The sequence below is a fragment of the Lipotes vexillifer genome, unplaced genomic scaffold (assembly GCF_000442215.2).
Source record: "Lipotes vexillifer unplaced genomic scaffold, Lipotes_vexillifer_v1.1 scaffold496, whole genome shotgun sequence".
In the NCBI taxonomy this organism is placed as follows: domain Eukaryota; kingdom Metazoa; phylum Chordata; class Mammalia; order Artiodactyla; family Lipotidae; genus Lipotes; species Lipotes vexillifer.
The window spans coordinates 9,605,460-9,618,751 of NW_006786690.1; the positions used below are offsets into that span (position 1 = coordinate 9,605,460).

Here is a 13,292-nt window from a genome sequence, read left to right on the forward strand (position 1 = left end):
AAGTCTGGGCCCCAGGCAGGGCCAGAGCGGCCCCTTCTTCTGCCTTCCCTGAATGCACTCTCTGGCTGCCTAGGACCCCATCTCTGAAGTTCACTCCTTTTAGCATTAAAAGTCTCTAGTCATTTTTAGAGGGACTTTTCTAGGTCCAGCGCCCACTGCCCCATCTTCTTGAGCTGAGTTCATGGACAATGTGCCAATTTGGCTTAGAGACTCAGCATTCTCCCCAAGGCTCAGCCCTGTCTGGTGAGGAAAGAGCTGGCTACCTGCTCTGATGGTCCAAACCACCCTGCATTTGGGATGATCTTACCACTTTTTTTTTTTTTTTTTTTGCCGTATGTGGGCCTCTCACTGTTGTGGCCTCTCCCATTGTGGAGCACAGGCTCCAGACGAGCAGGCTCAACGGCCATGGCTCACGGGCCCAGCCGCTCCACAGCATGTGGGATCCTCCCAGACCGGGGCACGAACCCGTATCCCCTGCATCGGCAGGCGGACTCTCAACCACTGCGCCACCAGGGAAGCCCGATCTTACCACTTTTGAGAGCTGTTCAGTTTTCCTTTTTCAGCGTGCCTGCCTGTGGCAGCTCATCACTTAGTCCAACCCTAATCCCAGCCCTACCTCTTCCCCACATTTCAGTTCTGGTTCATCAGAGACTTACTGAGTCTACAATGTGCCAAGCAATGAATTAATACAACCTCTCGGGGAGGGTGTACTGTTGTTCTGTCCATCTTACAGATAAGAAAATTGAGGCTCAGAGAAGCACAGTGACTTGCCCATGGCAACTATATTAGCTTTGCTCAGGCTGCCATAATGAAGTACCGAAAACTGAGTGGCTTAAAATGTATTTTCTCAGGGGCTTCCCTGGTGGTGCAGTGGTTGAGAGTCCGCCTGCCGATGCAGGGGACGCGGGTTCGTGCCCCGGTCCGGGAAGATCCCACATGCCACAGAAAGGCTGGGCCCGTGAGCCATGGCCGCTGAGCCTGCGCGTCCGGAGCCTGTGCTCCGCAAAGGGAGAGGCCACAACAGTGAGAGGCCTGCGTACCGCAAAAAAAAAAAAAAAAAAAATTATTTTCTCATAGTTCTGGAGGCTAGAAGTCCAAGATCAGGGTGTTGGTATGTTTGGTTTCTTCTGAGGCCTCTCTCCTTGGCTTGCAGACGTCTGCCTTCTCCCTGTATCCTCACATGGTCTTTCCTCTGTGCACACGCATCCCTGGTGTCTCTTGTGTGCCCAAGTTTCCTCTTCTCTTCATGACACCAGTTAGGTTGGACTAGGGGCCACCCCAGTGGCCTCATTTTAACTTAATCACCTCTTTAAAGGCCCTATCTCCAAACATCATCACATTCTAAGGTATGGGGGTGGGGTGGTATTAGGGTTTCAACAGATGAGTTTAGGCGGCAGGCACAGTTTAGCTCGTAACAGCAACCCAGCTTCTTAGTAAATGGCAGAGCCAGTCTCATCACTAGGTCTGTTGATTCTAACCTGGATTTTGCTGTGGTCTGTGAAACCAGACACCACACATGTTATGACCAGGACACGACTTTTCTATCAAGTGGTGCTGTTCTGGGACTTTCTCAGCATTTTTCCTGGTCCTCTGCTCCGGTCCAGACAAACGAAGCTGTCTTAGAGGCTATGTCTATCCAGATAAGTAACTGCAGAGCCCCATGGCCAAGGCACAGAATCAGAGTCAGAAAGATCTATCTGGTCCTCTAACCTCTGAGCCTCAGTTTCCCCATCTTTAGAAGGGAATAAGCATTCTACTCTTACCAGGCTGTTGTAAGAATTAAATGAGAACATGGCTATAAAGAGCTTAACACAGTGCCTGGCACATAGCAGGGGGACCCTAAAGTGGGCATGTTCTGGTGCAAGGTGAAGGCGGCTAACTAGCTGAGCTTTTGCCACACCAGCTGAGCCCTTGGTCTGACCTTGTACTAGAGAGTGAAGTGAGCCAATGGGCCCATACACCTCCACTTTCACTCTTCGTTAAGTTTGTCCCTCTACCCTGCCATGGTGATAAAGAAGGCTGGACAGGGGGTGGTTGGAGCAGATGGGATGAATGGTGGAAACATAACCCCACTGCCCACCCCAGCCTTCCGCAGCTACTTTGAGATCTTCAGTGGTCATGGTGAGGTGGATACACGGAGCCTGGAGAACATCCTGCTCCTCGTGGGCATGTCCCTGACGCCAGCCCAGGTGGAGGATGCCCTGAGGAGTGCTGATATCGATGGTGAGTTGGGGGAGGCTTCATCCTGAACCCCAGGCAGGGTCAGGTTCATGGGCAGCATGAGACCTGTGCAGTCACACAGGGCTCTGCGCTTACAGGGTCCTGACTTTGGTTTAACGCTCTGCTGTTACAGTCTAGAAATTCTTGATAATTTTTGAAAGAGGGGCCCTATTCTGCATTTTCACTTTGAACTGGGCCCCACAAATAATGTAGCTGGTCCTGGCCCCAAAGTTAGGGCTCCCTGAGTACCTACCTACTCAGTGCCAGGTTCTGGGGACCCAGAGATGACCAAGACTTATTTCCTGACCTAAGATCTAGGTGATCTCTGAGATCACTCCTTCCAGAGCTTTATGTGTGCTTCATTGGACATTCCTCCATGACTTGATCACTCATTTTACCAGCTGTATGACCTTGGACAAATCACTGAAGTTCACCAAGTCTCAGTTTCCCCACCTGTAAAATGGGGCTTATAGCAATGCCCATCTCACTGGGCTGTTAAAATAATTAAATGAGATAATCCAGGCAAAGCATGGAGCACAACACTTGGTGCAGAGCATGCACCCGGGAGACATTAACTGCTGGTACTATTCATTCACTAAATATTCATTAACTGCCTACTGTATGTCCATTCCTGTGCTGGGCACTGGGAATAAAGACATGTGTAAGACCTATGAGACCTGCCCTCGAGGTGCTCACACAGTCAATGACACAGAAGGAAGAGCTGCCAAAGGAAGCAGTGCTTAAGGTGGCTTGGAGGAAGGGATCAGGAAGAAAGGCTTCCTGGAGGAGGTGATGCCTGAGCCAAATTGTGAAAGATGAAGCAGGAGTTAGGCAGGGAGAGAGGAAGGAAGAAGGGCATTGCTGGTGGCAGAAATAACCTGGACAAAGGGAATAGGGCACAGGGTGAGAAGCATCACATGTGGTTTGGTTGGCTAGATGCAGGGAACACAGCAGAGCTGTAGGGGGCCTGGGCTTCTGACCTCTGAGTGTCAGCTCTGCTTCCTCCATCACTGCCTGAGCGTGAATCCTCAGACACAAGCTAAGAATTGACCTCAGCTCCGCCCCTACATGACCCCAGGCAACAGCCTACTTTTGTCTATGCCTCAGGCCTCATCTGTGACATGGGGATAAGAGTATTGGTGACCCCCCTCCTCCCCCCCGCCACAAGGGTGGCTTTAAGAATTAGAGACCACTCATCAATTTGTCAAGTAGTTCAGAGAACATCTGCCAAGCACCTCTCTGTCTTAAGCCCTGAAGACACAGTGCAGAACAAAACAGCCAGTTCCTGTCTCCCAGAGCTTCAGTTAAATCCCAGACCTTATGAGTGCATGGTTCAAGTACAAGGGTTCTATGACAGTGTCCAACAGGGGGTCTGACCTGCACTGATCTGACTTCCCTAAGGAAGTGATGGTCAAGGGGGAGCATTAAGTGAGAGGGTTTGAGGGAATTCCTTGGCAGTCTAGTGGTTAGGACTCTGCGTTTTTCACTCTGCGTTTTCACTGCTGGGGCTCGGGTTCAATCCCTGGTTGGGGAACTAAGATCCTGCAGGGCCACAACAAACAAACAAAAACAAGCAAACAAACAAACAGAAAGAGTTGGAGGGTGGTGGAGAGAAGCCTAGGAAGAGGAAGCAGCATGCGCAAAGCCCGCAACAGGGAAGAATGTGGCCCCTGGAGGGAGAGCAGGTTAGCGCTGGGGAGTTTGGTACCAGGTGAGGCTGGAGACAGGTAATGGGCAGGTCTAGCAGGTCTTTGAAGGTCAAAGTGGGAAAACTGTAGGTACAAATATGTTCTCATGCAGAGACTAGCACACTGTAATAAGAGTTGCTGACGTTTAATGAGCGTGTATTATATGCATGGCCCTATTCTGAGCATGTTGCCTCAATTTCTCTCCCATGAGAAAGGTGTTAAGGTCATCCTCACCCTATAGATGAGAAAACTAGGGCTTAGTGGGGTTAAGAGACTTTGCCAAGGTCACAAAGGTAGTAAGTGGTACACCTATGACATGAACCCAGTCTGCTGCTTCCAGGAACTTCTGGGAGCTTCTAACCCAGGAGATTTTAATTTTCACCTTCTACTTTCCTGTGTGCACCACGCTCTCTTCATTGAATATGCGTTACTTTTATAATCAAACCCAACGAGTAAATGCTAATAACCGTGCCTGGGTCGCAATGCCCGAGCCTGCTCTGAAAGGCCCCTGGCCACACTGTATTCTTCTGGCCTCCACAGGAGACGGCCATGTGAACTTCAAAGACTTCTTGGCCGTGATGACAGACACCAAGTGCGTCTTCTGCTCTGTGGGTGAGCAGGGGTGAGCCCAGGGCACTCAGAGCTGGGGGGAGGGGCCAGGTGGCTGCTGGGGCTGTTAGGCATCCGGGGCTGTTAAGTGGTAACGGCAGCCACCATCCCATGTCCCCAGAAGAGAAGGCCCTGACGGACATGGCTCCCCCAAACCCCCGCACTCTGCTCTTTGAGATCCTGTCCCTGCTGGTGGAGATGCTGGCCTTACCTGAGGCAGCCTTAGAGGAGATCACCAGGTGAGTAGGACTGGCTGTTGGGAGTGGAGGGTTGCGGACACGGAAATGGCACCTAGCATTTTGGCAGCTGAGGACTTTTGATAATTAGGACTCTTAGTTGCCAGTGAAACCCACATAAAACTGGCTTACACAACAGGGGAATGTATTGGCTCACATCACTGCTCAGGGCCTCAGGAATGGCTGGATCTAGGAGACCAGACGATACCATTCAGGCTTTATCTCTCTCGCTCATCTCTGCATTAGCTTCTAGCTCAGCGAGGCTCTTCCCACAGTGGGACGGATGGCAACTGGCAGCCTCTACTCTACTCATACCCTCCTTGTTTTGCAACCTCAGCAGCAAGAGGAATACCTTCTTGCAGTACTCATACAGCAGTCCCAGAAAGGGAATGTGATAGGGCCTGTCTAGGGCTAAAGACCACGAGGTGGAAGCCTCCCCGTGTTGCCAGAGTGGGCTGGTGGGTGGTTAGTGGTTCACCTAAGGAAGAGACGGCTGTGTACAAAAACAACATGAACATTTTAGGGCTAGAAGCAGAGGGTCAAGGCAGAATGGCCCACCTGGTCTCTCTTGCAGCACACAGAAGCTTGTCCCTATCTCTCAGAAAGTTGGATCATTTTTTCCTGCCACAGACCAGGCTTTTTTGGCAGGGGCCGGAGGAGGGGGAATGATTGCAGGCTGTTCCACTAATACCAACTTAGCAAACCCCAAAGACAAGAGATCTTTCTTCCTCCTGGCATCTATAAACCACTAAACATATATAACTCTGAAGATGACGAATGTATGATTTTAAAAGCAATAAAACAAATTGCCAGGTATCAATTTCTCCAGTTTAAAAACAGGGCTTCGCTGATGGCGCAGTGGTTGAGAGTCCGCCTGCCGATTCAGGGGACACGGGTTTGTGCCCCGGTCCGGGAGGATCCCACATGCCGCGGAGCGGCTGGACCCGTGAGCCATGGCCGCTGAGCCTGCGCGTCCGGACCCTGTGCTCCGCAACGGGAGACGCCACAACAGTGAGAGGCCCGCGTACCGCAAAAAAAAAAAAAAAAAAGATAATTCCAGTAATCTTGAAGCCCCTGTGTGCCCTACCCCAATCACAAAGTACTTTCTCCCTAACAAGAACCAACTCTTATTCCTTGGCTTTTTGTTTTAAAATTTCACTGTTTATTTTTTCCCTTATCGTTTATTGAAAATTTCATACATACAGCAAAGTTAAAAGAATTTTAGTGAACATTTATATACCCACCATCTAGATTCTACTGTTGCCATTTTGCCATACTTCTATCCATCTGTTCATCAATCTATATTATTTTTTGTTCATTTCAAAGTAAATGATAGTTATTTCCCTCTAAATACTTCAGCATACATGGCATTAGCTAATGATCAATATTTGTATAGAGCTCCCCCCCGCATATTGTGAGGTATAATGTACATTCAGTGAAATGCACAGATCTTAAGTGTATCATTGAATGAGTCTCAACACATGCCCACACCCCAGCAACCTGAACCCCTTTCAAGATATACAGAACTTTACCATCATTCCAGGAAGTGCCCTCATGACCCTTACCAGCTGGTCCCTGAACCGCCCCCCCCATCCAGAGGCAATCACTCTTCTAATTTTTTTTTCCCATTACAGAGTGGTTTTGCCTGTCTGACAACTTCATATAAATGGAAACAAACCGTATATAGTCATTAGTGTCTAGCTTCTTTCACTCAGCATAATGCTTTTGAGATTCATCCATGTTGCTGTGGGCAGTAACAGTTCACTCCTCCTTATTACTGTATCCCATTGGATGAATCTACCACAGTTCATTCATCCATCCTTTCATGGGTAGATTTCTGAGCTGTTTTTAGTTTGGGGTTATAATGAATAAAGCTGCTATTAACATTTTTGTACAAGCCTTTGTGTGGACATATATTTTGTTACTTGGGTAAGTACCCAGAGATGGAATTGCTGGGTCATAGGATAGGTGTATTTTACTTACAAGAAACTGCCAGACTTTTTAATCTAAGTGATTCTACCATTTTACACTCACATCAACAATGTACGAGAATGCCAGTTGCTCCGCACCTTGTGCAAATCTATACTGTCAGTCTTGCTAGTTTCAGTCTGGTGGATAAGCAGTGGCACTTTTTTAAAAAAAATAAATTTTATTTACTTATTTTGGCTGCATTGGGTCTTCGTTGCTGCGCGCGGGCTTTCTCTAGTTGTGGCGAACGGGAGCTCCTCTTCGTTGCTGTGTGCGGGCTTCTCATCGCAGTGGCTTCTCTTGTTGCGGAGCACGGGCTCTAGGCACACAGGCTTCAGTAGCTATGGCATGTGGCCTCAGTAGTTGTGGCACACGGGCCCTAGAGCACAGGCTCCGTAGTTGTGGCGCATGGGCTTAGTTGCTCCGCGGCATGTGGGATCTTCCCAGACCAGGGCTCGAACCCATGTCCCCTGCATGGGCAGGTGGATTCTTAACCACTGCACGACCAGGGAAGCCCTGCAGTGGCACTTTAAAATTTTGACTCACACTTGTTTGTATTCCTGAATACTTTATTGTTTAGCTTTCCCTATTTTTTACCTCTATTGGAGTGGACTCATACTGTAAGTCCTCTGTTACTTGCTTTTTCTTCTCAGTGTTATGTATTTGTGAGTCGTCCATGTTCTTATGCATAGCTATAGATCATTTATCATTTTCACTGCTACATACTATTATCTGGTATGACTACATCACAATATATGTATTTGTTCTGCAGATGGACATTAGGTCTATGTTCAGTTTCCAGCCATGGTAGAAACAGTGTTAATATTTTGTATATGTCTCCAGAATACCTGGGCAAGAGTTTCTCCAGAGCAGCAGTTTTAAAACTTTTTGGTCTAGGAAACTGTCAATATTTTCTACATATGAACTTAAAAAACAGAGATCTAAAAAATACCTATTAATTTATTTAACAAAGATAACCCCATTACATGTTAATAGAAAAAAACATTTTAAATGAAAAAATAACGATATTTTCCAAAACAAACAAACAAGAAAGTTAATGAGAAGAATGGCATTGCTTTACAATATTGAGAATCTCTTCAGTGTCTGGCATAAAAGAAGTTGGCTGGATTTTCCTATATGCTTCTGCATTCAATCTGTTGCAATCTGTTGTTTTGGTTGAAGTATATGAAGAAATCCGGCCTCACATAAATATGTAATTGGAAAAGGTATTTTAATAGCCTTTTCATTTAATATCCCACATATCATGGAGGCATTTTTCTTTGGTAGTACACCAAACTTGATGAGCAGTAGTGTCTTAAAAGTTGGTTGCAATATGGAATCTGATGCTGTATCTGTGAACTGTTTGTTGTACTCTTTTTAAAAAAAAAAATTTATTTGGTTGCGTGAGGTGTTAGTTGCAGCTGGCAGGCTCCTCAGCTGCAGCTCCAGGGCTCCTCAGCTGTGGCAGGCGAACTCTTAGTTGCAGCATGCATGTGGGATCTAGTTCCCTGACCAGGGATCGAACCCGGGCCCCCTACATTGGGAGCACGGAGTCCTATCCACTGCACTGCCAGGGAAGTACCCTCGTTGTACTCTTTTAAATAAAATCTATTGGTCTGTTTTGTAGTTTAAATGGATCTTTTCCCATGAATGGCTTTTGTAACATGGATTGTTCATTTAGAACATATTGCATATCTTCTAAATGTTGACACATTTCATTGTAGTTATTCTATATATTATATGTATAATAATTATCATCCCTAATGTCAGAAAAGTCTTTAGGGAATTTCCTGACAGTCCAGTGGTTAGGACTTGGCGCTCTCACTGCTGGGGCCCAAGTTGGATCCTTGGTTGGGGAACTAAGATTCCACAAGCCACATGGCATGGCCAAAAATAAATAAATAAATAAAATAAAGTCATCCTTGCTTTAAAAAAAAAAGTTTTTAAATATCAGAAGTGTTGTGTGAGGCTACAGTTCAGTTCACTCATTTGACTGTTATAAACTATTCTGTGTATGAACATGCATATGATACATGCTTATTATAATGGATTTTAAAAATTTTTATTTATTATTTATATTATTTTGGCTGTACTGGGTCTTCATTGTGGCACATGGGCACTCAGGCTCTTCGTGGCGGTGCGCGGGCTCTCTAGTTGCAGTGTGTGGGCTCTAGAGCACTCGGGCTTAGTTGCAGTACGTGGGGATCTGAGTTCCCTGACCAGGGATCGAACCTGGGTCCCCGGCATGGGGAGCTCGGAGTCTTAACCACTGGACCACCAGGGAAGTCCCATGATAATGGATTTGCTTTCCCAAATTCTAATTTTTTACTTGAAAGCTTTAATTTTGTCATAGGTAACAAATGCTGTCAGTTGTTTTCCTTGAAAGGATGGGCTAACTTCATCCATTTTCGAGAAAATATCTGCCAAAATACGCAAGGCTGCATAACCATAGTTTGTCCTTTTTTCAAGTAAAAAATGACATTTAGTGTGTAGGGGAGGTAAAATTTTCCTTTACCCTCTTACAGCTTCCAGCTGGGACTGATGTAAGCCAGACTAACAGGAGAAAAGCATACAAGTTTAACTTACACGCACATGGGAGCCCTGACAAGAATAATGAAGACCCAAAGAACTGCCAAGCCCGAGGGGCTTGCATACAAGGATGAAAGGAGTAGCAACTGTAGAAAAGTAACTGAAATATATGGGCAGGGGCTTCCCTGGTGATGCAGTGGTTAAGAATCCGCCTGCCAATGCAGGGGACACGGGTTCGAGCCCTGGTCCAGAAGATCCCACATGCTGCGGAGCAACTAAGCCCGTGCACCACAACTACTGAGCCTGCACTCTGGAGCCCACGAGCCACAACTACTGAGCCTGTGTGCCACAACTACTGAAGCCCGCGCGCCCAGAGCCTGTGCTGTGCAACAAGAGAAGCCACCGCAGTAAGAAGCCCGCGCACTGCAACGAGGTGTAGCCCCCGCTCGCTGCAACTAGAGAAAGCCCGTGCGCAGCAACGAAGACCCAGTGCAGTCAAAAATAAATTAAAAAAAAAAAATTTTATATATATATATATATATATGGGCAGAATGAGGAAGATAAGAGTTATTTTAACCATGTCTGTTTGTACAGAGTTCTCTTGGCCTGGACTCTTTTTTTTTTTTTTTTTCCTCTGGCCGCACCAAAGGAAAGCACGGAGTCCTAACCACTGGACCGCCGCGAAATTCCCTCTTCCTCTCTTGTGATAAGAATGTTTCTTCCTCCTGGTTCAGGGAGGGCAGCTTTCACCTGGGAACTTTGTCTCCTGCTTTTAGAAAGAAAAAGTCAGTGGACCCTTCTTGCATCTACTGTTTTTCAAGTGCCTTTAACTCAAAATAATCAACATGCTGAAGTGGCACATACTGGGATGGCATGTCCTAAACTCCTTCATTCCCTCCCTCTGGCACCTCCCTAGAGGTTTCATCTATTAAAAGCTGAGTTGGTGGCCGTGGAGAAAATGTCGGGTTAGAAGTTGCAAAGAGATCTGTGAAAGGGGGAGGAAAACACAGATCGGAACAAGCAGAAAAGAACAAATCTAAGCACATGATCCTGTATTTCCCTGGAGCTGTCTCTTAGTCCTGAGAACAGGTCAGTTCGGTGACAGTCGGAGCTCACTTTAGGAGGCAATGGTATAGGTGGGAGTAGGGCACCCGCCTAACTTAGGCCTTTATATGGTGAGCTGCTAGCAAGCATTTAATGAGGGGCATTTCTTTGGAAACAAAAGAGAAACAGAGGTTAATGGTTAGAATAAATTGTAAACTCAGTTTTTGAGACCAGAGGGCAGTTAATTGTGAGATTCTTACATGTCAGTCTCAAAGCATCTTTAGATGGTGGAGGGACTTCCCTGGTGGTCCAGTGGTTGAAACTCTGCGCTTCCATTGCAGGGGGCACGGGTTCGATCCCTGGTTGGGGAACTCGGATCCTGCATGCCACACAGTGGCCAAAAAAGAAAAAAAAAAAAGGTGGAGTGAGGCTATCTGATGAATTTTCTGGCTTGCAGTTTGAATGTCTTTGGTGACGGCACTGGGTGTTCCCGTGAACTAACAGCAGCAGGCATACAGGGTTGTTATACATGATCTGTTGCAGTGATTTTTTCTTATTGAAGCTTATATTAAGTTGCTTTAGCTTGCAGGGCATTGGGAAAGGGGCAATCCTAGTTTTCAGTGATGCCAGGTCAGGAGGGTGGAGGGAAACTAGAAATGTTGATTCACTCGGTGAATACAAAAAGTGGCAGGAGCCAGTTTATAAAGAAGACAAAAAGCTCAAAGTGAACTTTCAACAACCTACAAAGGTGTGTTATTTTTATTGAAACACAGAATTTTTCTCTCCACAATCAGTTCCATTTTTATCAGATAATCAAAGTAAGACTAATTTGTCTGCAAAAATTGTTTTTTGTTATTGAAGTGTAGTTGATTTACAATGTGTTAGTTTTAGGTGTACAGCAAAGTGATTCAGGTCTATATATATACTAATATATATATTAGTGTGTGTATATATGTATTAGTGTGTGTGTGTGCATATATATATTAGTTTCTTTGTGGACAAATCAGGCAAGTATCAGAAATCACAAAGAGTTCCCTGGTGATCTAGTGGTTAGGGTTTAGCGCTTTCACTGTGGAGGCCTGGGTTCAATTCCTGGTCCAGGAACCATCCCACAAGCTGCACAGCGCGGACAAAATTTAAAAAGAAAAAAGAAATCACAGAGACAAAGAACCTAGAAAGTTAAATGTATGGCTCTCTCCATTCTTTTTTACTTTTAATTTACTGTCATGGTTGACATACATCAAACAGTGCACTTTAATTGTGCATTTTGTTCTTAGGTTGAATTCATAGCATTATAATGTTAAACATCTGGTAGAGATAACATATGCTTGTTCGACTAGTCTTAATTTATATAAGCTTTTTTTTCCCTTTCTTTAAGCCAATTAAATACAGCTCTCTTACAAGTTAATTTTTATCAATACCATCTGGAGTAGAAAAACATTACTTACATATTTTATATATATATATATATATGCATACATAAACATGCAAGACCCAATGCAGCAAAAATAAATTAATTAAAAAAATAAATAAATCTATTTTAAAAAGGAACTCATTTCATTTCTGGTGGGAATGCAAAATGGTACAGCCACTTTGGAAGACAGTTTGGTGGTTTTCTTTTTAAATTAATTAATTAATTAATTTTTGTCTGCATTGGGTCTTTGTCGTTGGGTCTTTGTTGCTGCGCATGGGCTTTCTCTAGTTGTGGTGTGCGGGCTTCTCATTGCGGTGGCTTCTCTTGTTGTGGAGCACAGGCTCTAGGTGCGTGGGTTTCAGTAGTTGTGGCATGCAGGCAGAGCACAGGCTCAGCAGTTGTGGTGCACAGGCTTAGTTGCTCTGTGGCACGTGGGATCTTCCCGGACCAGGGATCGAACCCGTGTCCCCTGCACTGGCAGGTGGATTCTTAACCACTGTACCATCAGGGAAGTTCCAGTTTGGTGGTTTCTTACAAAACTAAACAAACTCTTACAATATGATCCAGCAATTGTGCTCCTTGGTATTTACCCAAAAGAATTGAAAACTTAGTCCACACAAAATTAACTGTGCTACACCTTCACAGTGGAATATTCAGCACTAAAAAGAGCCATCAAACCATGAAAAGACAGAGGAAACTTAAATGAATATTGCTACGTGAAAAAAAATTGATCTGAAAAGGCTACATACTTTACAGTTCCAAGTATGTGACATTCTGGAAAAGACAAAACAATGGAGACAGTAAAAAGATCAGTGCTTACTGGAGTGAGGGGAGAGGGAGGGAAGTGGAGCACAGATTTTTAGAGCAATGGAACTATTCTGTATTACCATAATGGCAGATACATATCATTTCACATTTGTCACAACTCATACAATGTACAACACTATGAGCGAATCCTAAGGTAAACTATGGCCTTATGGTAATAATGATAGTCAGTGTAACTTCATCAGTTGTAACAAATGTACCACTCTGGTGGGGGATGTTGATCATGGGGGAGTCTGTGGGTGTGTGTGTGGGGAAGGGCAGCGGGTATATGGGAACTCTCTGTACTTTCCACTCAATTTTCTGTGAATCTAAAAAAGTCTATCAAAAAAAATCTTAGTTAAGAAAAAAAAATACTCTATAAATAGAAAGTCCCCCCCCCACACAAATTAATTGACCATATACACTTGGGTTTACCTCTGGATTCTTTATTCACTTCCTGTGTCTATATTTCTGCAAATACCACATAGGTCTTGATTACTACAGCTTTATAGTAAGTATTCAAATCAGGTAGAGTGAGTCCTCCAACTTGTTCTTTTTCAAAGAGTTCTAGATCCTGTTCTATTCTAGGTCCTTTGCATTTCTATATAAATTTTAGAATCAGTTTGTCAATCTCTATAAAAGAGCCTGCTGGTATTTTGTTGGGATTGCATTGAATCTATATGTTCATTTTGGGAGAAATGACATCTTATTAATAACAAGTCTTTCAGTCCATGAACATGGTGTAACTCTCCACTTATTTAGGTCTCTAATTTCAGCAGG

At 45.0% G+C, this 13,292-nt stretch overlaps 1 protein-coding gene and 1 non-coding gene across 2 annotated transcripts in view; one reads left to right on the forward strand and one right to left on the reverse strand.

Moving 5' to 3' along the window:
* The window catches only part of LOC103076377 (spermatogenesis-associated protein 21), a 22,308-nt gene that overhangs the window by 2,307 nt on the left and 6,709 nt on the right, over window positions 1-13,292 (forward strand). The window contains 3 exon segments of the mRNA XM_082931139.1: window positions 2,086-2,223; window positions 4,449-4,520; window positions 4,639-4,756. Of these exon segments, the coding sequence (XP_082787265.1) occupies window positions 2,086-2,223; window positions 4,449-4,520; window positions 4,639-4,756 (328 nt within the window).
* Window positions 8,933-9,005, reverse strand: TRNAG-CCC (transfer RNA glycine (anticodon CCC)). The gene has a single exon. It is a non-coding gene; the product is annotated as a tRNA-Gly (tRNA).